The following is a 27,148-nucleotide window of genomic DNA, read 5'->3' as shown; positions in this document are numbered from 1 at the left end:
TGAACGTTAACAACCTGGCCTTACATACCAAACTGTCCTCCACCATGTCACCTCCTTGCCATGCGCGAAACAGCTTCGCTTATCATCCACTTCACAGAGTGAAATGGCTCCTCAACTTTTTTAAAATGTTTATTGTGATGACAATTATATGGACGCTCTCCGCGGATTTTTGCCGTCGCCATTGCCGTAATTTTCTGTATAAAGACCAAATAAATAACATCACCACGCGCATTCTAGCCGCGGGTAAAAGCTCGCGAGCGCTGGCGACGAACGCGGCTGAAGAGGAGATTAAGCTAGCCGGCCGTCTGTCTCCGTCGCACGGACAGCGCATGAGATAACATCTTACCGCGTGCGGGCCTGCCGTCGATTGCTCATCAAACAGAGAGGAAACGACCCCCGCCCGTCTTTCGTAAGGAGCATGAAAGGACGCCAGGGGAGCGGGGGGGGGGACCGCCTCGTTCGAAGGGCACAGTCGCTTGCGCGCGCGCCATCTCGAGGCATCAGGAGACGGCTCGTAAACTTGCTGTGCTCTCAACGCTTACTTCGCGTTTAGAGAACTAAGAGCACGAAAACGCTTCGGTTCCTGGAGCGGCCATATTCCCTTAAACCAGTGTTTTGTTGAGTTACGCGAGATCGAATACAAAAGAGTTAGCTGCTAGCCTTACTTCGTTTAACAATACAATTTGTTGGTATCGCATTCATTGCTTCGCCCTTAAGCGAAACTGAGTTTTTTTTACCCGTCAGCTATTGACCCCCGAAAGCGAGGGGCGGACGTGTGACATGGGGTAGCCGCTTCACTGAGGGCCGTCAGCGACGGGCCCGCTACTGACAGCTGCGTATTTGCGGCTGCTCCGACCACCAGGATATATGCTTTTATTAATGAGATGACATTTTTAAAAAGCAAGCAAAAACTTCGGATTGGAACCCTAGCACGTGAGCTCGAAAGGGCAGGGCCTTTTAGGGGGTATTTACCGCAGAGTGATTAAACTCGGACGTGCTGGTATAAGCAATTACGAAAAAGTTCTTCCGAATGAAGATCCATGGATAAAGCATATCTGACGAAAAGTGTGAACGCGTTTCCACCGTTCGCGTGCTCTTCCATAAACGCGCAGCAAGGAAAATTCGATATTGTTCCTTATATATACTGCTAGCGATCCCAGATTTCATTCCGCGATGTCCGGAAACAGAAGTGACAGACATTTTAGCAGCACACATGTAGTTATTACTGAACATTGCTTTCTTTACGTGCCGTGCGACGCTTCAAACGAGCTATCAGCAGCGTTTCTAGAACAGACGACGTTCGCCGATGAATCGCCGTCGCACTTTCTCGCTACCGAGAGGCCTAGACGTCACGAGCCTCTGCGGAGAGCGCGTTTTGCTGTCGAGCCGACTTGCAGAACAGAAGCTGCGTCGGCACCGTGCATGGCATTGTGGCTTATTCGGGACGCACGCGCGAGCGCTATTTATTCAGCGGAATAATTCTTGGCCCATGGTTGCGACTTTGGCAGCCCCAAGATCAAGCTGCACATGTTCTGACGCGCCGGCCGTGCGATTGCCGGTGATAGACGCCCCCAAACCCGAGACTTTGGCGCAGTTTGGCGCAATTTTCGTCGATATTATCAGGTTGGCGCAGTAAATACAATTTGGCGCACTTTTGCGCAGTTGGCGCAGGAGTGGAATCACTGTATTACGGAAAATGATACAAAGAACGGCACATACTTGTAACTGGATTCACCCAGGGCGAAGATGTATTCCAGGAACAAGCTGTATGGGAGCTCGGTACGACCCAGGCTCAAGATCTGGTCTGGTTCCTTGAGTATTGTCTCCCCCTGGTGGCAAGCAGATGTGCAACAACAACAAAAAATTAGATTCAGAGACTGAATTCAAAGACTTATCCCCTTAAGTGGGTAGGTGAATAATTTAAAAATAGCGGGTGGTTTGCAGTAAAACTTCTCAGTCGAACTTTTGCATACAGTGTGGCAGAACCGTTGCAAAAAAGGAGAAAAATGGGATGGAGCAAATACACACATCAATTTATAATTAGCGACATCGCTCAGGCCAAAAGTGAATGTCATCTGTACTGCACTAAAAATATATATATGTGTGTGTGTGTGTGTTTGTAATAATAATATCTGGGGTTTTACGTGCCAAGATATGATTATGAGGCATGCCTTAGTGTAGCACTCCGGAAATTTTGACCATCTGGTGTTCTTTAATCTGCACCGACATCGCACAGTACATGGTCTTCTAGCATTTCACCTCCATCGAAATGCGAATGCTGCAGACGGGATCGAACCCGTGACCTTCGGGTCAGCAGCCGAGCACCATAACCGCTACACCACGTGACACACTGTGTGTGTATGTAACATAATTGTTGTGTACATATTTTAGCATTTTTTTTAGTGTTTTCATTTTTTTTATTTATTTCCCTCTATTTATTGATATATTTTTCTCTAATATTTACTTTGTACTTGTCCCCCTTACCCAATGCCCTATTGGGCTCTGCAAATGTCATGAATGAATGAATGAATATACTGAAAGTGTGCTAGCTCATTGCACATTCGTGGCAATGTGATCATATCACCAACTCAGAGCGCAAGAAATTAACTCAACGTTCACAGCAGTCTGTGTCTCTACCTCCTTTTATCCGTGTGTTTCACGCAGTAGCAACTTTCTTTTAAAATGTGCTGTGTACTCGACAGGCTTCACAGGAGGTCAGGTATGCGGGCTGTCACGTAGTCAAACAAGACACAATGGTAGGAACTCTCCCTAGACGTGCCTCTTAATTGTAGCTTGACACTGCTTCCTGGGAGTCATGTTGTGAACGTAAAAGAGAAAGGCAACCCGAATTTTCTTAAACAGTGATAACGTTACAATATTGTGCTTTGCCTAGATAAGCAACTTTGATGCACCTGGATGGCTTACTTATTTTAACAAGCACTTCGTCGTGTCTTTAGAAGTGGTGACACATGGAGGCACGAAAGTTGGTGAGGCACTGAGCTCAATCAAGTTCCATCGAAGATGTGAATGATTTGATGCGGCCCCTGTTGGAAAAAGTTCAGAAAGCGCAGGCATATCAAATGAGCTTTAGAAAAGAACCTTGACTCTTCTGTTGTGCTGGTTACTGGTTGCATGCTAGAACTTAGTCTTCAGATGTATAAGTGTAGAATAAAGCCAATACAACAACAGTATGATGCAATATTCCTGTCACCAATGACGAAACAAAATGACCTAACACTTGTTCCATGATGCATTTGATAAAACAAGAAAAGGCCAAAACCTTCAATGTGAGCTGGGGGAATCCTGCTAGATAATAATATGTTTTTTTTTTTTTTGTGCCAAAACCACGACATGATTATGCAGCACTCTGTAGCTGAGGGCTCCAGATATTTCCACCATCTAATGTTCTTTAACGTGTACGGGCATTGCACAGTACACGGGTCTCCAGCATTTAGCCTCCATCGAAACGCGACCGCGGCGGCCGGGATCGAACCCGCGACCTTCAGGTCAGCAACCGAGCACCGTAACCACTGTTCCACCGAGGAGGACATCCTGCTAGATCACGATGGCCGCGCGATGACAGGCAGAACTGACCCTGAGAGATATTCACAAGCGCACCTGAACTAAGCATCTTTAAGGCTATAAAGATCAGGCCCTATCAGGATCCAGATCGCGATTTAGCTGACGCCACCGCGAAACTCGATCCCAATTAGTTTAGACCATGTAGCCAGCGACCATTGTTGATCACGATCAAGAAATCCGATCCGGATCGGCCCTGATCGCGATCAGAAGTGCCCGTGTGACACTGCCGAGAGAATACTTACCACTCCGCAACTTTCGATACCCATCGAACCGAAGAAGTACTCCCTGCCATAGGCCACGATACTTGTATGCCATATACCGGGCAGCTGCTTTCCTGCATGAAAAAAAAAAAAAAATATGCGAATGACATTGTCACACCTGCTCACGTTTGCAGTGTGCAGCCCCGACAGTCACACAAACGGCTCGATCGCTCGCATTTAACACATTCGTGCATTGCACAAAGAAAGCGACAACACACACACACAAAACGAAATTCAATTCTAGCATTCTACAGCGCGCTTACATCACAACTTGATACTCGCCGAATGCCATCACACCGCTGTACCGGCCTGAAAAAGGCTATTTATAAACGCACGCCCCTCCGGTTTCATGCCTCGGGTTGCTGAGCGCTCTCTTTTCCTGTCGACGCGATGTTATAAACATTCCCGCCGGTCAACAATACAGCCACGCTCGCGTACTATTCAAGGTCATCGTTAGAAAAAGCTTTCAAGAAACGAACAACAAAGGAGTCTGCGACGTATAAATGAAACGGGGCAGCGAGGATGTCACCTATGAGCATGGGCGAAAGGGTCTTGGCAAGTCCCTTGGAGAGGTCGTAAATGTAGAGCTGTACTTCGAAACTTGTTTCGGCTTCGATGTGCGAAGTATTCTCCGGGTCTCCGGCGCTCATGGCTGTCTCGGCTACGCGCACGCTGTCGTTTGCAGAACCTTTGTAGTGGCACTAGGCTAAGCGGCACAGATCGCACTTCGGAGAATGGAGCAGCTCAACGACATTTCCGACTGCCGATGATGTTGCAGATCGGAGCGGTACATTCGCCCGCGGGAGCCATGCTACTGCATGGTTCCCGCGTCGCTCGCTTCCCTTTGATGGCGCTCACTTCGAGAGCGATAAGTATACTACAAAATGTAATAAAATGTTTACAAAACATAATACTAGCCGGCAATGCAAGTATTCAAAACATCAATTATATTTTTAATTGTCAAACTTTAAATTAATTTAGGCAATCTTATTTTTGTTGCCTCAAAAACGGTGATCTCAGAGTATGAACACTACGTCTCAGAGGCTATGTTTTTTTTGTACTAGAAGTGGCAGATTAAATTTTGTGGGTAACGTCATGGAATGGAACTAGTTTTTGCGCCACCTGTACACTACATGAAAATACTAATACGATGCCTTCATTTTTAATGTATTCTTGATTCAACAAAACTTGGTTTACTCGTTTTTACCGTTACACTTATCGCTGCCGCCCGAAGCGCCACGTTTTAACCTTTTCGCCACCGTGAGCGACGCCATTTGTCGCTGGTTGTGTGCGGCGGCTGTGTGCGTTGCGTAGAGCACGGAAGAGAGGAACGGAAATTTGTGAAAAATCGGCCGCCTTTCAAAAACCTCGCCATGTCCGCTCACGAGCAGATGCGTCAAATGCTGGACCAGCTAATGGGCACCGGGCGTGATGGTAAGTGCTGTGGCTACGTCCACGCCGTTTGTATTATGTGTTGCCTTTCATACGGGCGCTGAAATAGCGACTGCCTCGCTGGCAAGTGACGCGCCTGCGTCGCCTCCCGCATCCGACTGGCTACGCGTACTGTCGACGCGCGGTGTGCTCTTGTACAGTTTACGTTGGTAACGCCTCTGAAAACGTGTCCACAGTTTAGCTCGTAGTGCGGGCTCCCGTTTGAGACCAAAAAGCGAGTTTTTGCGGGCGACCTGCAATAGGAGACCCGTTTTGCAATGGCCGCTTCGACCTTTTTAGAGATCTTCGAGGGCCGCAGTACACTCTGAAGACGTAATGCTATTCTTGGACCACTTTAAATTCAAGCGCGCTGTTTCAAACGCGGTTCGAAGGCCGCGACTTTCAGTGAGGAAGCCACCCAGATGTATCAACGTAGCGGTATATTGACGACCGCTTGTATTTGCACAGCCGCGACGGCGGCCAGCGCTTTTTCCCTGTAGGAGAGATATTTCGATCCGTATTGTTCGCACTGCGCTGCTTCCCATCTTTCTTAAACGTTTTTTTTTTTTCGCACCTCAAGCTTCTCTTCTATCCACGCATACGTCAAGGTCGGGCTCTGTGCGCGATAGTTTATGTACTCTTCAGACGAATTCAATATGCATCGCATCGTTGGCTTGCAAGTGATCGATTGATTCGCATACTTCTTGTGCCTGAATATGTGTTTCTGGCGTTTTTGTAACTTCGAACAACGTAGTAGCGACGTCCTGTGACATTTTGGGTGGGATCTGCGGTTGCTTGCGTCATTTTTTAGTGCGAGTGTTACCCACCTCGAGTGTGGCATCTTGTGCGAATGACGCTTTCCGAAGCCTTGCGACAGACACCCTCGATCCTTCGCACCTGCCGCGTCATCGGGCGTTGTAAGCCCCAATTCGTATGATAGCGTGATTCGTATCAACCCGAATTCGTATCAACTCGCAAGTTTCGGTGGTCAACGCCACGTATTGCCGCATTTACATTTGATGAGACGGGAGAAAACAGGCTAGAAAGAAGTTTGCTAAAAGCTGGCTCCAGGCTTCAAATTTAAAGCACCAGAGGTTAGACTCAATGACTGGAAGTGAGGAGCCGTAGCACAGTGTTAACGAATTAATGTTCATTTTCGCATCAATACAGCGTAATGATGCGAAGGGGCGGGTGGAAAAAGCCGTCATTTAGACAGCTTGACGACATTGGCAGTCACAGTAGCACATCAGCACAATTCAAGAATACATATTACAATGAATGTAATAAATGTTTTAAGCAATCTGTATTAGTGGAAGATACCTGTAAGCTTGTGAAAAAGTACTGTACAGCATGAGGGTTTTTGGAGTTCCAATACAAGTGCCAGATACATATTGTCTTTAAGCCCGTATTTGAGCAGGCACAGTTAAATGGTGGATATTAAAAGTGTGGATATTTTTAGATTTAGTTCCGCATGTCACTTGACTATATGGGCCTACCCATTGTGATAGCTTACTGTCGTAATCATTCGTAAAAAAGCCGTAAGTTTAATTTTCCTCCACTGCAACTGCATCACAACATAAAAACGCTTGTATCATATATCTCGAAAAAATTTAGAGCTCAAAATTTTCTGGTGCTGTCTCTCATACACTGAAAGTTGCCTTTGGACTTTGACTCCAACAAAAATCAGTGTTGTCCTGCACATATTCCTATAATATCGTGACACTTTTTAAAGGACCCCTGACACCAAATTTGAAACCTCAAGATATCTGTGTTGTTTGATTGTCCTGTATGCGTGGGCACTTCTTACCGATTATTAGTGCCGGACATTGCTGTAAGATATTTTAATTTGGTTTTAAGGTAAGCGTGAGTGCTCATCTGAGTTGGGGCGTTTCGAACTGACGCAAAATTGGGCTCTATTAACGAGCTAGCATTAATTATATGATGCATTACAGCATTTACGATTCAGTTTTGGGGTAACCAGACACAGAGCTACACATTGCAGTAAAATAGTCGCAAACAGAACTTTCGCTGTCAGGGGTCCTTTAACAGTTTGACACTCTTAGCACCCATTCTTTCGTCTGTAGTAAACCAACAATTCTGTGCAGTACGTGATATGCCAAACTCTACAACTTTCTCCTACCTCAAAGAAAATGGTTTCATCAGCCACCGACACTGGTAGCATAACCAATCCTGCCATCTTGCCCCCTCTCTGTGTTGTCACTGTAATATCTTTTTGCCCTGCGTGTTGTGCAATCCTTTACACCTGTCTCGTTTAAGCGCCAAAGTTTAATACCAGCAAAATGTACCGATTAAATCGTTATCATTTTTACAAAGATATTGGTAAGTTAGTTTCCAAGTCTCAAGCTAACATTCAAAGCTTTGCAAATTATTCAATAGCTTTGTGTGTAGCTGGGCGTATTTGCAGTGTAATGGGAGGATGCGCGAAATTGTTTTGTGTATGTGCCAGTTTATCCAGAAAGTTGCCGCTTTCCCTTGTACGTTTTATTCGACTTTGCATCAATTGCGCCGCTGCTAATTGACGCGAGAATTCGCTCGCCTTTGAATTTTTGGGTGAAGCTGAGCAAGGTGTGGGGTTGAGTTAGTCAGTTTTTGATGATCACATTAGCAGAGAAAAAATTAGAAGGAATGATAGACCTGAATACCAACGAATCTTTATGTTCATAGACTCATATAATTCTGTACGGCCCAGCTTTAGTGTCAGTGCGGTAATGAAAGGTGTCCTGGCCGGTCCACTTCATCTGCGACATTAAACTTGGGAAGCTGCATTTGCAGTATGTGAGCTGTTTGGACTTTCAACAGCTCCTCTGCCATTGTTTGCGCCATTCTTACTAAGGGCCTTTGTGTGCTGATGGCTGTAGCCCATTTGTAAGCTGAGCTTTTGTTTTACTTATTCCCGAGAACATGTGTGGGAAGTTAGCTCGTAAAACCGCCGTAAATAGACGTGCAGCCTCTTTGAGCGTTATTCCCGTAGCCCGAGTTGTTTGTCGTGTAGGTTTGGTCTTTAAAATTTCTGTGGAGTGAAGAAACACCTGGCAAACATTCTTGTAGATGCCTTTGGATGCAGCTTGCAAGGGTGACTTCCTGTGACTGCATTTAGAGGAACACTAACATGAAACAGTGAATTGGTTTAGATTGATAAATTGTACTCTGAGAACTCCAACATCGTTAGTTTCAGCATGACAGGTTTATTAAAGGGGCCCTGCAGCACCTTTTGAGCAGGGTCAGAAAACGCTGCCCGATTGGTAGTCGAGGCTCCCAAGAACACGCGAGCCAAACATTATAGCGCAGCATGCGGCCTGGAATTTACAATTAATTCTCAAGGTCAGCTAAAAATCGCTCTCTCTTCTCCCTACAAATGATGCCATATACCCAAATTACTGTACCATGTACCCAAAGTCACCGCCATTGGCCGATTTCAGCATTGTGACCTGAATAGTTCCATGGTCGCCGCGGAGTGCCACCACGTGCCCGCGTACGCGCTTGCAGTCACTGAAAGTAAGCCGCGTGTTCGAAGAAAAAAAGAAAAGGAAGTGCTCAAGGTCGTGACGTGTGCTGACAAGGGGCCACATCTTCTTGCCCCCTTGTCATCCCCCTCCCTGCGTAGCTTTCAGTGTGCTCTCTGGTACGAGAGGAGAGAGAAAGCACTTGAAGCGGGGGGTGCGACAAATTCCTGTAACTCTGCTTGTACTTGGTGCATTTTACAAATTTTTGCGGCATGTGATTGGTGAAGCATCAAGCGCTAATAGTGAGACTATTCCATTATAACTCAGAAAAGTTTTGCAGGGCCCCTTAAAATGGGGAGAAAACCGAGGTCAAAGATTCTTTTTCTAAATTTCGTGCCAAAATCTCTGCGCGACATCACATATTTGAAAGTGTTATTTTTCATATTTTGGCAACATTGGCTCAACAAAATTTCCTGAAACTTGGTATGTTAAGTATATGGCCCACTCAGAGGACAATGTATTTAATTTTTAATGATCGGGAACTACGTAGGACCCTAGTAGATGCCGTCAAAATCTGACACTATGACATTTGGCGTGGGAATTTCAAGGTGGCATCGTTACCCACATTTTCTTGTGCATTTTCTCACTTACTAAGCGTCTTCTCATGGTAAGCATGGTGATTTCGGAATTGTGAAATGGTAATTTACTAATATGACAATCGTTTTTCTCTTTAGTGTCCCCTTAATAGTCATGGCGCGTACTCTTCTGTATAATTCAAGCTCCCAACTATGGTGAGGAATCAAGCAGATGCATCCGTGAGCATGCTCAAGTGGAAACATTCAGGACAGATAAGCAAACAGAGCGAAGCGTTGAATTACATTTTAATGACTACACAGCACAAGCATGCCTCGCATAGCATAGTTAACAAAGGTGCCATAGGGACAACAAAACTTGGTCTCTGTATAAGTGCAGCACACAGAACTGAGTGTTCATGCTGTCACCCGTGCCACCTACGTGTATGATAGGCTCCCCTTCAGAGAATTTGCGCTGCTTGTTTTTTTGTTATCCTTGCATCTCAAAGCATGGCCCAGCGTTGTGTTATTGAAGGGACTCGTGCAGTTGCCATGCGTTTTGTGCATGCGCATGTTGTCGCAGAGAAAATGCGGTCATAATAATGCACAAGCCACACACCTTCTTTAACGAAACGTGCACCAGCATTTCTAGACAATCGTTACTTAACTACACTGGTTTTTTGAGACATACCTGCTTCGACGTGCAAGCTGATGTAAATCTTTTTATCGCATTTTGTCATTTGCATTCGTTATTTAGTCTTGACCTCCCACACACCATCCGCACACTTCCAGCGAAACATCCCTTTTGTAACAGCACTCGTGTGATGCATCTTGTTTTTGAACTGTGACACCATGATTTCACTTCCAACACACCCACTTCACAACTCTTTAGTGCGTGCATGGCACTCGGAATTGGGTTGTCGGTGCTAATGGCTGCCTTTTGGTGCTCTCTTAACTTGTTGCTCTTGCACATTGCCAGCTAAGCACAGTGAAGCTGGAAGGAGAGCCTCTTCAAAGGTGCCCTGCGACACTTTTCCTAGTAATTCTACACTGCGAGTAACTCTAGGACTAGGAGCATGGTGCATGCATGTCGCGGCAGCCGTGGTAACTGTGCAGAATGCGAAATCTCGGAGGCCACGCTCACAACTGCTGAAATCGGGCAATGGCTCTCTGCATGTGCTTATGACACACTAAAGATTGGGTTTATGGCATCATTTGTTGAGAGAAGAGCAAGCGATTCCTAGCTGACTTCGAAACCTTATTGTAAATGCTCTGCTGCGTGCTGTGCTATAATGTTTGGCTCGCATGTTCACAGGAGCCTCGACTACTGACTGGCAGCATTTTCTGACCATTTTAAAGAAGTGTTGCAGGGCCCCTAGAAAGAGAAAGAAAAAGAACTTGTACAATGGAGTAGATCGAGCTAATTGACTCTTCCAGACAAAAAAAAAAGAAGCAAAGCCCCAGTTTTTAACTCTGCTGGGTGGTTCTGCAGTTACTGGCCTCTTCGAAAGGACAGCCTGACTTTTCTTGAAGGGAACTTTGTCGCAACAGACCAGGTCGTCCGAGCAGGTTCTGCGAGCGGTGTCTGTCGCAACGGCTCTCGATACCATTGGCTGCGTGCGACACACGCTAGTGGATCTATACTCTGTCTCACCAATTCTGTGCAGTGCACCAAAGGCTGTGCTTCATGTCGGCCAACGAGTGACATCATCTGATAGCTTAGAGATGCATTTTTTTCACTCAGTTACAGCGCAACTCACACAAGGACAATAGAAGGAAAATGGGCAACACGGCGCCGTTTTCCTTCTATTGTCCTCATGTGTGTTGCGCTGTAACCGAGTGAAAAAAATGTATCCCAACCAACTGGCCCAACTTGCCGTTTTGCAGCTTAGAGATGTGCTTGGTCACACTGCACTGGCCATCCCTTCGTGAAGCCTACCTATTGGTTGCTATCACGTGGAGGTCAATCAGAGATTGGATGTAGGAGAAGGCATTCTTTTATGTTCCCTGTTCTGATTGGCTGACATGGCCCATACCTTTTGCTGCATTACGTGGGATTTGTGAGGCAAAGTGTAAATACGAAACAATGGACTGTTCGATTGATGGCTCGGTTTATGCGAGCCAGGCTGCGTTACCAAAGCATGGACATGGGGTGGGCGGGGGCTGTGCGAGCGTGCGCGTGCGCTGTGTCGGGCTGTACACAGGTGTGTTCCCGTGTTTTTCCAGGCGAAGCACTAAAGAGACGCCCGTCTCTTGACCTGGAACCGGGAGAGTGTAGTTGTTCAGTGCTGTACTTTGCGTGAGTCTTTGGCTTGCCGATATATATATATCTATGTATATCTAGTATATGTATATGTGAGCATACCTCTATGTACTTGTGCTTGGGGGCCTTCCCCCTCAAGTGACGTGCCATCTTGCACCGCGGTGCAGACGTTTCAAGGGCTGTTGCACTGTAGGGTTTGTTTTTGCAGTGTCATTTGTGCTTTCCCCTTAGGTTACCACTGCACATAACTTGCATTGGCACTGCCACGTTGTTACCTCCCACAGCTCATTCCTGTGTGCACTTATCTCTTAGTGCAGACAGCAGTTAGGCCTAGTTTAGCTTGCCCATTAGGTGTGAAGCCCTGTTCCATTTCAGCATAGTGTGTCTTCACAAAAAGAAATGGCTGGAAGTCTATCACTAACTCTGCATGTGGTTTCACAACGCCGCAACTTAAGCGCACAGAAAAAGTATAGTCAGTCTCCTCAGCTTGCCATCAATAAGAGGTCTTGTATGTTGGATGCCCCTGTAGGCTAATGAAGCTAAAATAACTTCATGAAGCTATAATAATTGATGTATGCATCCCTGCTGGACTGACATAAGTTGCCAATTTGCTCCTCTAACGTTATGTTCATTACCTGTCCTTGTAGGATATATTGGTTACTTTATACGGAGTAATGTAATTGCAGTGCCCTCTGCTTGTAGGAGAGAAACTTTAGACTTGTGAGCATGCTTATGAAAGCCATGTACATTTGATTCCAAGAATTCCTGCCACGCCTGGCTGGTCGACATTATTGCAACGTAGTTTCATTAATGTACACATAGAACCTCCATCGCAGCTTTAAAGTTATCTTTCGTCTGGTAGTCTTGCATAGAAGTAAGGTTTAAAGAGTTATGCCCATTTGCTCATTAACCCCATTTGCACGCATACCCTGTTCCTTATTTGCTACACAAAACAAAAGGAGCCTCGGAAGAGAAGTGCTGAAGGCACATAACTTTGTATCCTGCGATTCCTACGGAATAATGGATTGTTGGGAAGTAAGACAGTGAGGGAGAGGGGGGGGGGGTGATGGGCCAAGATCTGCTCCGCATGTTGTCTGCTTTTTTCGGCAAGAAGCGGAATTCCTTGCCGCTCACAAGCCACGCCACCGCCCGCCCCACTCTCAATGAGCCTTTGGTGCCCCCCTTCCGCCGAGCGAGCCGTAAGTGTTTTTATTCGAAGGTGCCGCGTCGTCGTCGCTGCCGTCGGGGAGAGAGAGCTGGCTGCACACTTCGTACGTAGATTCCCCTCTCTCTAAAACTCTCCTCTTTGTTCTGCTCGTATGTTTTTGGCTTGCCGCGCTCCCCGCCTCTCGTACGTGGGGCCGGGGAGGCGTGCCCTCTCTTCTCTTAACTTTATCTATCATTTGTGCAACCGTCATCATCACCAGTGGATGGATGTTACTGTGTGCTGCACTTTTCTCTGCGAAAGGGCATAGGGGAGAGAGAGAGGGAGAGAAAGAGAGAGGCGGCGGACACTCACACAGGAGGTGGCATTGTCTTTCAAGCGGCGCTCTGGCCTGTTTGGGGCACTCCCGCAGTTTTGGGTATGTTTTTGTGTGAGACGAGGAGACGGCGAATCTGGGTACGTCCTTTCACTCCACCGGACACAAACCTTATCGTTTGTTTTTTAAAAACTTTGCTTGATTGTCCGGAGGGGTGCTTCTTCCTGTGATCTCTTGTGATTACCGAGTGTGCGTGACATCGTCGAGAGACAAGCATGATTCGTCATCGCCGCAGTTTTTTTTTTTTTTTTTTTGTAAGCTCTGTGTCTTAACACATTTTGCCTGTTAAACGAAAATGTGACGAAGGCGGCACCACCGACGTGGGAGAAGACGGCGCATTGCTTCGTCTGTGTTCAGCCAAGTGGTGAGCCAACATGTGAATCGCAGTGCTTGGTCACGAGTGAAAAAGAAAATTCTTAACGCCTGCCATTTTGTAGTTTGACTGCCCGTTGAGAGGCTGTCTTGTGTGTTCTTGCTGGGAGGGGTGTTTTGCAAATGTTGCGCGATGGGAAATTGGATGGGGGGGGGGTTGCTTGGTAAGTTAGCCTTCTTTGGGGAGGTCGGGGGGGGGGGGTGTAGGTGATTGGGTCTTTCAGGTCTTTCAAGAAAATTGGCTTGTAATACAGTCCTAATGTAGCATCATTGGAACAATGCCCCTGCCAACTACGGTAGTATAGCTTTGAATAAGGAACAAAGTTGTAATTCTCCGTAAGAATTTGCTTTTTTCAATATCGTTACCTTCACTGACTGAGATTTTTACAAGGTTCTTTAATCTGCTCATAAGACAGGAAATACGCTTCCTTATGTTTGCTTCTGTTTTTTCATTTGTAAAAGGCTGAGAGTTTTACCGGATTTCAGTCAGATGATAGTTCCAGAGTGCATCAACAACAATAATCGGAGTTCCGTAAATGTAGAGTTCGAGCAAATGAAGTTTGTCATAACACTGCATGGTACTCAATACAATCGTGATTGAATTTGTATGGTCATCCAAAGAAATTTTACGCAACAGTGACATGGATTGTCAATTTCCATTCGGAGGACTAGCTTTTGGCTTTTGCGTTCAGGACGAATTGCTGGTGTTTCACAAAATGTTGTCTGCAGTGTTTTTCAGAAGTAAGAACCTAGTCTGATCGTTTATAATGCTGTACCAGTGGATGGATATATAGTATTATATGAAGCCTTCCCTGTTTTCTATTTCATGCATTATAATAGATTTAGTTTGTGTTTGTTAATTCAATTATTCCTCTTTATTCATTGAACGGGTAGCCGGATTCAGGTTTGTCATCAGGCCCAGTCCTTGGGTGACTGGTACGACGTTGCCACTCTTGCTCGGCACGTGGCATGGTGGTGCTAGTGTGCTGTTTGCACTTGATATATTCTTGCTACCATTTCTTGGCCAGTCCATCTTATATTCTTGCCACTGGGGAAAGCACACTTTGCACGTGTCGTACAGAATTCTTTGATATTTATGAGGATTCTTGTCTATTTTCTGGTGAGCCTCTTACTTGGTAGCTGATCACGTCCATTTGTTTTGGAGACATTTGTATATAGTGGTCAGTCGTATGAGCATGATGTACTTCAAAAACAAGCCAAAATGCCAGCGTTAAATTACTCTTGCTTATTTCATGTTTGGAATGGCACTTCAACGCACTGTTTCGCAGTGCATGCAGCAAGTTGCCGTGGACACAAGTGTGCACATTGGTTCTCACTCTTCCATTCCTTTTTCGTTCCTTCGGTGAGGCATAGAGTAGTGGGCAGTTTCATATTTCCTGTTTCTCTATGTAGCTACGAGGCAAGGGTTTTAGCCACTGAATTGGGAGTGCTTCAGTGTTGGTGACCAGAGTGTCCATCTCCAACCTGGCTCCTATGTTGTTGTAGGCGAGAACAACCGCTACAAGGTGCACTTTACGGATCCCCGGGTGTGCAAGAGCTTCCTGCTGGCCTGCTGCCCGCACGACATCCTGGCATCCACGGTCAGTACTCCTGCACATACGTGGAAAACTCGCGACGTGGAAAGTCAAAACCAACTTGCCCAAGTTTGCATTGTGCTGAATATATGAAAAGTTGCATCAGAATAGAAGGAACACAAAAGGAAAAAGATAAGCTAAGTTTGCTTAATAGATATCTTGTCTCTAAGTCTGTCATTGTTTTCTGTGTGCCGATATTGACTATTAACAGCAGAGCTGTTTAAGCTTTTCATTCCGCCGGTTCACGTGACCAGAAAACTAAGCTGCACCTAGTGCGTGCAACGCAATAACTCAGCCGGCGCGTGCTGTCTTCATCCTCTTATTCAGCTTAGCACTAACTATAAGTAAAGACAGTTTGCTCTTGGCGACGTACGTTCCAGAAATGAGGTTAGTTCTACATTTTTCTGTATCACCTAGTAGTTTGGTGGATAATAAGGCCTGGGGATAGTTCTACATTTTTCTGTATCGCCTAGTAGTTGGTGGATAATAAGGCCTGTGGCCAGCACACCCACCGAGGTTGACACGATGGATGTGCAATGTAGGCGCTTCTGCAATACGTGTGCCTTCTGAAGAAAACAAAATAGCACCAAAGAGATAAATGGAAGAGAAAGGAAAAGAGAGAGAGAATAAAACAGACAGGAACAGATAGAGGACCTTGCTAATTAAGACCATGCTAATTAAGACTTGATAATTAAGACCATGCTAATTAAGACCTTGCTAATAATCTAGGTCAGCCACAAGCTCTGCTGTTAGTCTAGCCTTGCACCACTAGTTCAAACTGTGCACATTTACATAGAAAATTGCCACTAAACATAGCGCTGATGCTTTTCAAACTGAACTGCCCGCATCAAAACTGAGATGAAATCGCCATGTACGTGACCTCCCTATCTGCTGCACTGATCGAATCGGCCATTGCTGACGTACAAAATGTTCTGCTGTACAAATGATAAAATAAGTAAATGAATTTCGTGCATTATGTCTGTGAACATGAAAAATATTTCTTGGTAATAAGTATCCTTTCTTTTTTTAGGTTGAGATTACATTGAGGATGCAAAAGTGTAGCTGACAACCATGGCTCTTTTGCTGTCAGATAGCTAAAACGTATCAACAACTTAAAATGACTTTTTGAGGCCCTAGATGCTGCATAATGACACTATTTTTGAGCGCAAAAAAAGACATGAGACAACAGAAGGTTACCCAATGTATATAGTACTTGGGTATTGAAATAAATGTATACACTTCAATGTATCAACAGTGTGCCTTGTGGGCCATTGATGCAACTTGTCTAGCTTAAGAAACGCGGGGATTTTTAACTGGATAACAATCAAGGAGAGCTAATTTGGGGAAAACATTAGATAAGCCATTAAGGGGGACATGGTATATGGAGATATTTGGTGTATTTCTTGTCTAAACTTGATGAAACCGAATAGATTTTTATGGTTTTTCATGAGAATTGCAGATATACAATAATTTTTCTAGAAGGTCGGCTAGTTTGGGATACATAAAGCTGCCTCTCTGTTCTTTCTGGAGACAATATGAAAGAATCTGTTCAGCAGAAATCGATCATTATCAGATTGCTAGATATTATGATGTATTAGTGGAACACTGCAAGCAGGTTTCAAATCGCGTCATAACTAGTCATTCTGGAGTTCGTCAAGGTCAAATGTACCATGACTACTATAAGGAAAAGACAAAAACAATTTGAATAGACCTATGAGCATAAAATGAGAATCCTGTTCTCGGCACTTTGTGACACACAGTGTGGGCTTTATGCTAAAAAAATGCTCGTACTTGTTTAATATGTCTAAACTGCAGATGAAATACTGGTATAAGATTTAAGTTAGGCAGGCTTTGTATGTGAAAGAGTAGCTGTATATTTGAATAATCTAATAAAAAGCTTTTTTTTTCTTTGACGACTCTTGGTGTCTACAAGCCACATGGGTCCTGAAAAATTTCTTTTAATTCTTTATCAATTGAGATGAAACTTGCAGAGTTTATGCATATTTGTGTGCAGATTTCAAATATGCAATTATTTTTCTAGTATAAGTTGTAGTTTTTAAAATATGAAACATTTCATATGCTTTTTGGGAGCCCCAGTTTGCCTAAACTGAGAGAGTTGCAGAGTAATTAAGCACATCAGAATGACCAGGAATGAGTACAGAATGCAAGAAAGCAAGAATGGATGTTCTAAACCCATTTGAACAAAAGTTATGGGACGTTGAACATTCCACATGAGTCTACGCCAAGCTGGGTTTTCAGCCACAAATATTTAACATACCACAACTTTTGTTCAAATGGGCTTAGAGCATCCATTGTTTTGTTGCACTCTGTATTCACTTCAGGTCATTTTGATGTGCTTAATTACTTCACAACTCTCTTTTATGCAAACTATGGCTCCTAAAATGGCACCTGAAATTTAAAAACTACATATTGTACTAGGAAAAAGATGAGACAATACATTTGTTGTATCTGATATTTGAGTATGCAATGTCTGTTGCATCCTGTCAAGGATGATAAACATTTCATATTGACTTCATTGTATTTTATAACTTTTTCTATTCATGGAGTTGGCCTTTAAGTAAACTTGTATTTAAAAGAAGGGGTGACATTTTAGCAGCTTCTTGGGTTTTTTCTTTTTTTGCATGGGGTACAGTTTAGTAATGCAACTTACTGTGCTGTCTTCTTTGCTATTCTTTCAGAGGATGGACTTGGGCGACTGCCCCAAGATCCACGACCTGGCCCTGAGGGCGGATTATGAGAATGCCACCAAGAAGAAGGACTACTTTTACGACGTGGACGTGAGTGGTGGTGTTAGTTGGCAAAAAATGAGCGGACGTACAAAAGTCTCTTGTGGGTGGGGTGCGCTGATGCAGCATGCATTTTGGTTGCGAAGGTGAACTGTGATTCGAAGCAAAAAGTGGGACAGTTTTCGATCCCATTCCTTTGTAAGGGTGGACATCATGAATTTTGAACATCAGAAAAAAATAAGATGCCATTTAATTGGCCAAAGGAACAGTGCCACTAATTTTAGAAGTTTCGGGAAAAATCCAGCCACATGCTTCTTGCATTCTAGACTATGTCACATGGAGCTGAAAAAACTTGCACAAGATGCAGTTGAACCTCGTCATAACGAGTTGCATCGGACACAAAAGTAGCTTTGTTATATTTGATGTTCAACATATACTCATATCTGTTACTGTAATAACACCAAGACAATCTTTCGATAATTTTTTTACATCTGCTTAATTAATCGCAGAACATAGGTTGTGCAAAGAGAAGAGAAAAATGCAAGCGCACACTACAAACTGAGAGGTCGCTCTGTTTGAAAAAAGGCCATACACAAAACATGTCTGCATGTGCTGAAAGAACGGCAGCACCACTCGCCTATTTGGAACACACATAAATCATTATGGGAGCTAATATATTTATGCGAGATAATCGAAGGAATATATGCCTTACTCTCTTCCACAATGAATGCCTGTCAGCTAGCTCAGCTTTCTGTTATGCACCTGTTATATGAGCTTCGACTGCATATTAGTTTGATGCTAAAATTGGCTGCTAAATGCTGGGCCTGTCATTGCAGTTGTTGCACCCTGCGAAATCTGCCAACGTATTTAGTAAGGGCGGTATCACTTAAAAACTTGCTGCTTGGTAGGCTGCCCTATCATTTTCACTGCAGCATGCTTCCGCACAGTATACTCTAAGACCCTTGCTGATCATTGTGGTGGACAAGTATTTATTTTTAACGCAGGCAATGGAGCACCTGCAAAACTTCATTGGCGAATGTGACCGTCGAACGGAACAGGCCAAGCGGCGGCTGGCCGAGACGCAGGAGGAATTGAGCGCAGAAGTGACGCTCAAGGTATGCTTGGACCAGGCCTTTTGTCAATCAGTGTCCGCGGTGTAGGGAATCACTGCTGAAAAGTAAAAGGGGCGATGCTAACCAAGTTGAAAGGAAGTCACACAGGCATTTGAGCCTCCTCATTTGCATAGAATGTGAAAGCATTACGTGCCCCTGCATGTCAACTGTATGTTGACGTCCTTACTTGGTTAGCATGTTTTCTCATTGTGGAGTGCTAATGTCGACGCTCGCCAGATTTTCCCCTTCATGATGCGTATAATTGTTTCGCATTATAAAAGCCGATTGCCAGTAATGTGACTGAAATTGTTTACTGTGAACGTGTCAGGCTCTCACTGTGGATACTGCACTAGTTAGAATAAGTGCTTGCTTTTTTTTTTAACAATGCGCGCATAGTCTGTCTACTTTAGTGTACTTATAACCTCGACATAGTGATGTCAATAATATTGGTTTTCTTGCTTCAGTATATCGGAACCTCGCTATATTGAAATTTGAAGTGCAGTGCAGTCTCGATCAGCTAAACAACAAAAAAAAAGACAACGGGCTGTAATAAATGTGCCTAAATAAAGCTACTTTTCATTGCAAATCGGAAGTCAGTTTTGTTTAATTATATATTTAAATTTGTTAGCATCGGAAAATCATAAACTTCTCAAAAGTGCATTACAGTGCAGACCACTTATAACGTAACCGCATATGGTGCAGGACCGGTTATAATGCGGTCTTTTTCGACTCCCATTTACCCTCCCATAGAACCGCATGTATACGCATACCGCTTATTATGCAGTCCCCCAAGATGAAATACCGTTTATAATGCGGTTGCGAGAAAATATTTCTGACAAATGCGGTAGCGAGTGCGGTTCTCAAAGGAGGTACGCCGCTGGGGAGGGAGCGACGAGGTCGTTACGAAGGGCGAGGGCACGCACAGTGAATGAACGAGGGGCGGAGGGAGGAAAAAGACCGCGGCAGCGCTGTGCGGGCTCGCCGAGTGGGGAAGGATGGTGGTTGCATAGGCGACGGAGTAGCCTTCGCACCGGCGGCGGCAAGGCTCCGCGGCCGCTTGCCGGCAGCGCGTTACGCGTGGAACGTACGATCGCGTCCTCATCAAGTGCGCTTTAAAGTAAGTTTCCTGTCGGGAAAAGCGTCGTCGTTATCACACTTGCTACAGATATCGCGTTTGCTACCTCGTCCGCAAATTGAAAAGTTTTGCGGCTTCATGACGCGAGCTTTCGCCTTTTCTGCCAGTGCGCGGACTTAAACGAGCTTGGCGGGCTTTTGTCGCCGTTGATCTCCCAGCCGCGAACATAAACCGCACAAACTTCATATCATGCGCGCTGTTCTTGGGTTAGTGCTTGAGTGCGATCTTTTCGACGTCCGATCTTCATGTTGTCTTGGAGAAACTTCCCACGACAACATGCTGAACCGCACGCTAAGCCTAATCAGCGTTGGTTGCTTTTCGGTAGCGGTCACGGGCGATGAAAGTTGCGGTTTGGTGCGGAATCAACGAAACTTTTTGCGATGGCTGCACTTGAAGGGAAGAGAATCATATCGTTAATGGAAACGAGGGCATGGTTGGCACATGCAACTCTCGAATGGTGGTTCCGGATTCGACTGCAATGTCTTGGACATCACGGGCGCGCCTGTGAAATCGAACGATCGGTACCGCTCAGCACGTGAAATTTCGGTTGCGATTCGACATGGTTTCTGTGTAATGCGCATACCTCGAGGTGGCCTGAAACGTAGTCGGCAAATTTCCGCGATGGCACTTTGTTTTGTTTGCTTTTTCCCCCCGTCTTCATTTCGTTGGCAATGCGGGTCTTTGGCGGTTAATTTTTGAACATTCGGCGATTTAAGTGGTTGTAAGCGCCCCAAATCGCATATGTCGATTATCGGACACGCGAGGCTACATGCTCAACACGTTTTCCGCAAGTGCAGCCTTTGTAGAAGGTTGTTTTGGTTATGGTGCGGTACCGCTTATAGTGCGGATATCCGCGACTCCGGCGACTTACGTTATAAGCGGTCTATACTGTATTACATGTACAGAGGATTCATAGTAAAATCTAAATGACTGTTCAAAACTGTTGATATGCTCCTGCTCATAGCTATGGGCCACGATGCAAGTGACACTAGAATAATGGGGTCAAGCGGGATGTTTTGTGATTTGAATTGAGAGATGTCGCAGTTTGGGCTTGCTTTGTACGTGGCTGTGACCTTTAGCTGTCACCTTGACTTGTGATGGTGCAGCTGAACCGCGTGCACGAGCTGGCGGAGATGATGGGCAAAAAGCTGGCCGCGGCGGAGGCGAAAGGCGCCGATGGCAACGTCGAAGAGTCACTCAAGCTCCTCGAAGAAGTGGAGGATATCAGGCGGAAGAAGGCGGAGGCAGAGCAGGACTACCGCAACTCTATGCCCGCATCGTCGTACCAGCAGCAGAAGGTGACGTTTGTGACTCCTAATGAAAAGTGCCTGTATTATTTCAACTGAGGTGGTGTGTGATAGTGTTGAAAGGGCTTCTGTGCATGTGCGTTGTCAGAAGTTTGGTGTTGTCAGTAAATCCAGTTAGTCTGCATTTATCCTGTCCACTTCTACTTGTGTTTCGTCTCCTGCGCAGTTTGTTTCATTTTCAATTGTTTCATCTTGTTAGAAACCATTTTGTATTCATTGCAATACAGGTACAAAAGGACATTTAGTGGTGCAGCAACCAATAGCGTTCGCTCATTTTTGTGACGTCGTGTTGCGTGTGAACAGGATTGCTACTGTTGAAATTCGTCATGTAGTAGTCTAATTCAAAGCGAAGATACCATTGTAATACAGTAAAAGCTCGTTAATTCGGATTTCACGGGACCGGAAAAAATGTCCGAATTAACCGAATGCCGAATTAACGAATGAACAGGAAAAACAACATTAAAATCAAGTTGGAGAAGCATACCTTTATTTGCTGAAGTATTTTGTAATGGTCGTCTGCGTTTTCGCGCAGATTCCGGCTGACATTACAATTTTTATTAACTCTTCCAAATGGCCAACAGCACGCAAACTGTCGGAAGTGCTCAGGCAAACGTCCTCTAATATCAAAAGAGCCTCCGAGACTTCCCGTGAGGTGCGATGAGTTCGCGACATCATTAATAATTTCTTGATTGGGCAGGAGACCAGTCGTGGCGACACAATCATCAATCGCGATGTAGTCCTGAAGGGTCATATGTGAGGGAAGGACAGCATCGAAGGTCGGGCAGTCATCATCGGTAGACTCGGTTGACACCTCGCCGATGCCATCGTCAGCTACTGCCGCATGCTCGGGCCTCACATGTAAACACGGTCACAAAGGGGAAAAAAAGAGAACTCCGCAAGAAGAGACGGTGCCGACACAACACAAGGGAAAATGGCGTCGGAGGTGCAGTGGAGCGAAGAAAGAAGACGCCGACGTTCGGTGACGCTGCGATCGCCCCGCTAGTTGATGACGATGGTGATGTCACTCAGGTTTCGGTTTTGCTCCAGTGGTGCCAGCGCTGCCTTACCACACTTTTGTGTAGCGGCAGCCGTCAACATTTGTCCGAATTAAGCGGTGCTGAGCCCAATTCTGACGAATTAACGAAGGTTTGGTCCCATAGATTAACATCCACTTCGGCCGGGACCAATAGAGCCGTCCGAATTATCCGAATTTCCAAATTAACGGGTGTCGAATTTAACGAGCTTTTACTGTATCCCCTATCATTGTAATCATGAGTACAATTGCACTCAGTTCGAGTTGCACACAGTGGCTGTGGTTGAAGGGGCCTCAAGCCTGAATGGTGACACTGGCATGCTTTAAATTGTTTACAGAATACCAACAACTGAAACAATGTTTACTTCGCTAATTTTTGCTATGTCTGCACCGCTTTGTAGTGTTAGCACCACTTTGAGCACGGACAACATGTTGCAACTAGAGGTGTGCGAATATTCGAAATTTCGAATATTTTTCGAATAGTGTTTGCTATTCGATTCGATTCGCACTGAAATTTTACTATTCGAACTAGTCGAACTTCCCAAAGACAAATGCAGTCAACGTCCGATTGAAAGTGACCCCTTCAGATTTTCAATATGCTTCACCTCATTACACTCTCGTATTGCGGCAAAGCTGCCTTTCATGCTCCGTTACGGTCGAACTTAGCCAAGAGACAAAGTCCGATTGGAAGTGGTCTCTAGATTTTCAATATGCTTCACCTCATCACAACCCCGTATTGCGGCAAAGCTGCCTTTCAAGCTCCGTTACGGTCGAACTGAGGCAAGAGATAGTCAACGTCTGTTTGGAAGTGGTCCCTAGATTTTCAATATGCTTCACCTCATCACACCCCCGTATTGCGGCAAAGCTGCCTTGCAAGCTCCGCTACGGTCGCAAATGTATTAACTCAAGAAAACGCTGGTTCCAATATGGAGATGAAAGATGTGGCAGAGTTGGGGGCTCAATGCTGTTTTGGACCTGAAATTGGGGCAGGAAGTCCGAAAAATCGGACACCGAAGCTTTTTAGCATCCAAAATTTCAGATGTTCTTATATATCGACGTCTACGAGGCAGATTTGGAACTCCGGACTTGAAGGGAGCACACCCTTGGCCGCCACATCAGTTGGGCTTCCACAGCAGTTGAAAGAGGAGGAGAGGCTGAGGAAATGGCATCTTTGCCTATCATGTGTGAAGTGTTGTCAGCAACACTTTGGTTGCACCAGATCATGTACATAAATACAATTCGGCCTCTACATTGCCTCATTCTTGATAAGAAAGACAACTATGAAATATGACCCCACCAGCACTTCATCAACCTAGTGAAAAGAAACACTTTCATGTTGCTATCTCACAAGAACATACTTAGGGATTCTCTGCAACTTTTTCTGTAATTTCACTTCGAATTATTCGAAAAATGTTTGAGAATTATTCGAAATTATTCGATTCGATTCGCACTCAATCTTTATTATTCGAATTCGCTTCGCACCCAAAATTTTGCTATTCGCACAGCTCTAGTTGCAACGCAACTCATGCTGGCTGTTAGTCTACATTGCATGCTTGTGATGTTGAGACAAACGTTCTCCTTTTTTTTTTGTCGTCATTCCTAATAACTTGTTCTTTGCATCTACTTGTTTTGTCCCCCCATCCATCAGTGCTATGGAACTCGCACCTACCCAGGATCGGTAGATCGTCACGCAGAAACTCTCATTAGTGTTTGCTTGGAAGAATGAGTGGTCAGAAATTTGGAGATCTAGTCAACAATACACTATAACCTCATTATAACAGTCACATCTGACAAGAAAATAACTTCGTTATATCCGAAAATCCGCTATAAACGTGCATTCATAACACTGTATCTACGACAAGACTATTTTTCATTTACTTCGTTATAACCGATAATTCCTTATATTCGTGTTTGTTATATCGGGGTTTGAGTGTATTCATGTTCAACTGGTGTTCTGTGCAGCTGCGGGTGTGCGACGTGTGCTCCGCCTACTTGGGCATCCACGACAACGACCGTCGGCTGGCCGACCACTTTGGCGGCAAGTTGCACCTGGGCTTCATCGCCATCCGCGAGAAGCTGGCACAGCTCAAGCAGACGGTCACTGACAAGCGCGAGAAGGCGCGCGCCGAACAGCTCGCCGAGCGGTCCTCTTCTCGAGGCGGTTCGGCCCCGTGGCGAGGCGGGCCGGACAGTCGGAGCCGCAGCCGGAGCCCCGCTGGTCGTCGTGGCGGCGAGGATCGTCCCGTGCGCCGCAGGTGAGACACATCTCAACATTGTTCTTGTTTTCTGCACATATGTATATTTCGCTCTTCCGCGAAATAAAAATCAGTTGGCAGTCAATGCTCCTTTTCTACTGTACTTCTTTTTTTCCCGTGTTCACGCGCTGTGCTATACACCGTTATGAACCAAAACCAACGTGCTCGAGCTTCTGCTTTTGTACACTTTAAGTCAGAAGCACCTTTGAGGCTATGATAACCCCCTAACATGCCATTTGCTATCATCTCTCGGGTATCACCCAGTTTCTGTTGCTCCAGCACAAAGGTTCGAAGTGTTGTCCTCTTTCTTGAGATCGCCGTCTCTCTTGAACGTGCAGGTCACGGTCACGCGAGCGACGTCGCCGGAGTCGCTCGGGATCACGGGGCTCCTCGTCGCGCCATCATTCCAGGGGCTCTTCAAGAGACCGGAAGCGTGACCGTAGTCGCGAGAAGCGGCGAGACAGTCGGCACCGGCGGTCGTCTCGCGAGCGAAGGTAAGTACAGTCTGTGCTTGCTGGTGTTGTGTACACAATGGATAAATGCGACCACTTTTCATTTCAATAGTGCGCCGGCAATACATGGCAAGCACCAGCTATGACTGTAGGTGCGGGCAACTCGAAAACCTGAAAGACATACTGTTCTGTTTCACTAAAGGCCAGCTGTGACAAAATTTCACTCTTTCACTAAGTTTCTTATGAAATAAAAAATGTTGCAGAGGATCACTAAGCATACCCTTACGAGATAAGAAAATGAAGGAGTTGTTGTTACAGAGGGGTGCTGCAGAGTCTGCTTTGAGGATGCATATATCATGTATAGTGGGTTTTAAATAGGGGTGTGCGAATATTCGAAATTTTGAATATTTTTCGAATAGTGTTTGCTATTCGAACTTTCCAAAAAACAAATACAATCATCGTCCGATGAAAAGTGACCCCTTCAGATTTTTAATATGCTTCACCTCATTACACTCTTGTATTGCGGCAAAGCTGCCTTTCAAGCTCCATTACGGTCGAACTTTGTCAAGAGACAGTCAACGTCCAAATGGAAGTGGTCCCTAGATTTTCAATATGCTTCACCTCATCACACCCCGGTATTGCGGCAGAGCTGCCTTTGAAGCTCCGTTACGGTCGAACTGTGCCAAGAGACAGTCAACGTCCAATAGACCTTTTTCAAGCGATCCCAGAACCCCCCGTGGGCGCGCGATGCAATATGGGAAAAGTGTGTACGGCGAGCCCGCCGGCTGTTCCGTCGCTCGCTGCTCGTTGGCGCCGTGCGAACACCAAACGAAGAAAACGCGCCGCCGCTGGTTTACTATTATTAAATCCTAAATACTACACATGTCTGAACGCACCTGCATGTATCTCTACTCACGAAATGCGAAAGGAATGATGCAGTCAGTGTAGGTATTACCGAGCGGATGTATACCGGATGTGGAGTTAAGCGGCATGCGAGTTATCACGTGTCGATACATACAGTCAAAACGTGCTATCGTGAACAATGCGAGCTGCAAAACCGGATTCGTATTTATTCAATGATTACTTGTTCACAAGCCGCTATGGCATTTAAAGGGGTCATGAACCACTTTTCCAAGTAATGATCTAATGGCCTCAGTATCGGAGTGTACTGCCGTCCCGAATCGATTGCCACAAAATTTCTCGAATCCGTCAAGAATCAGCGGAGTTACGGGGATTTGGCGCACGCTCCCAGCGCTTTCTCTCTTTTCTCGTGCCGGCTGAGCGCACGGAAGCTAGACAGGGAGGGATGGCATGGGGGGAAGAAGTACGTCAGCGCGCGTCATGAAACGCGATCGCTCTCACCGCTGTGATTCGCTTGCGCGAGTGCGGCTACCGTGTACTGAGGAGTGCGGCGCCGGCAAGTGGCGGCACCCCGCGGCAAGAAGCGCATCTGATCCGAACGCCGCTCTCGATTTACGTCGGCTATCGGCCAATAAGCATGCTATGTCTCTTGCGACGTACAGCGGACAGACGCCCCGCCCACCGACGAGAGTGAGAACCGGCCTCTGTTTGAAAAGAGGGTGCCTGGGGAAACGGCAACTTCGCGCTCCGCTTGTGGCCATTACGCGGCGCGCACGACTGTAATATTTGGCAGAGCAGTTCATAGCCGTGTCAGCTTTCCGCAGGATGTGTTTTTTCAATCAGCCCAAGGGGTGCTTCATGACCCCTTTAATGCCATAGCGGCTCGTGATCGGGTTTAACCAAACTGTAGAGAGGTGTTACAGTGTTCAGATATACAGATGATTATTTAATTTTAATTGACAATCACGTGCTGTATAAAGAAGTGAGCACATTCTAAATGCCTTGCTCTGAAGAATTTGCAGTTTCTGATACATGCTTTTAAGTTTCACTGCGGAGCAGGTTTTGCGGGCTGTCTAGCCCGATTCATCGAATCGGTGTTTAATTTCGCGTTGGCGCATTCGAATATTGTTAAACGAGGAATTGTGATGTCATGATTACCACAGCAT

General features: G+C 45.6%; 2 protein-coding genes across 4 annotated transcripts in view; one reads left to right on the top strand and one right to left on the bottom strand.

The window, feature by feature from the left end:
- The window catches only part of LOC119399754 (uncharacterized), a 42,213-nt gene extending 37,548 nt beyond the window's left edge, over nt 1-4,665 (bottom strand). Inside the window, exons 1-3 of the mRNA XM_037666588.2 lie at nt 4,372-4,665; nt 3,825-3,916; nt 1,720-1,829 (exon numbers count right to left, since the gene is read on the bottom strand). Of these exons, the coding sequence (XP_037522516.1) occupies nt 1,720-1,829; nt 3,825-3,916; nt 4,372-4,492 (323 nt within the window). The 5' untranslated portion in view covers nt 4,493-4,665. The remainder of the gene's footprint in view (nt 1-1,719; nt 1,830-3,824; nt 3,917-4,371) is intronic.
- Nucleotides 4,666-5,077: 412 nt separating this feature from the next.
- Nucleotides 5,078-27,148, top strand: part of LOC119399755 (putative RNA-binding protein Luc7-like 2) — a 33,793-nt gene continuing 11,722 nt past the window's right edge. Inside the window, exons 1-8 of one of the 3 annotated variants that reach the window (XM_049417839.1) lie at nt 5,086-5,276; nt 11,536-11,599; nt 14,992-15,086; nt 17,780-17,878; nt 18,832-18,942; nt 21,181-21,372; nt 24,377-24,669; nt 25,008-25,163. In XM_049417839.1, coding sequence (XP_049273796.1) covers nt 17,783-17,878; nt 18,832-18,942; nt 21,181-21,372; nt 24,377-24,669; nt 25,008-25,163 — 848 coding nt within the window. In that variant the 5' untranslated portion in view covers nt 5,086-5,276; nt 11,536-11,599; nt 14,992-15,086; nt 17,780-17,782. Of the gene's footprint in view, nt 5,277-11,535; nt 11,609-14,991; nt 15,087-17,779; nt 17,879-18,831; nt 18,943-21,180; nt 21,373-24,376; nt 24,670-25,007; nt 25,164-27,148 lie in introns of all 3 variants that reach the window. The other 2 variants (XM_049417838.1, XM_037666589.2) reach the window with 2 other exon arrangements.

This window comes from Rhipicephalus sanguineus, chromosome 7 (assembly GCF_013339695.2).
Source record: "Rhipicephalus sanguineus isolate Rsan-2018 chromosome 7, BIME_Rsan_1.4, whole genome shotgun sequence".
Taxonomy (NCBI): Eukaryota; Metazoa; Arthropoda; class Arachnida; order Ixodida; family Ixodidae; genus Rhipicephalus; species Rhipicephalus sanguineus.
Note: the sequence above shows the minus strand (reverse complement) of the source record. Positions and strands in the feature narration are given on the sequence as shown.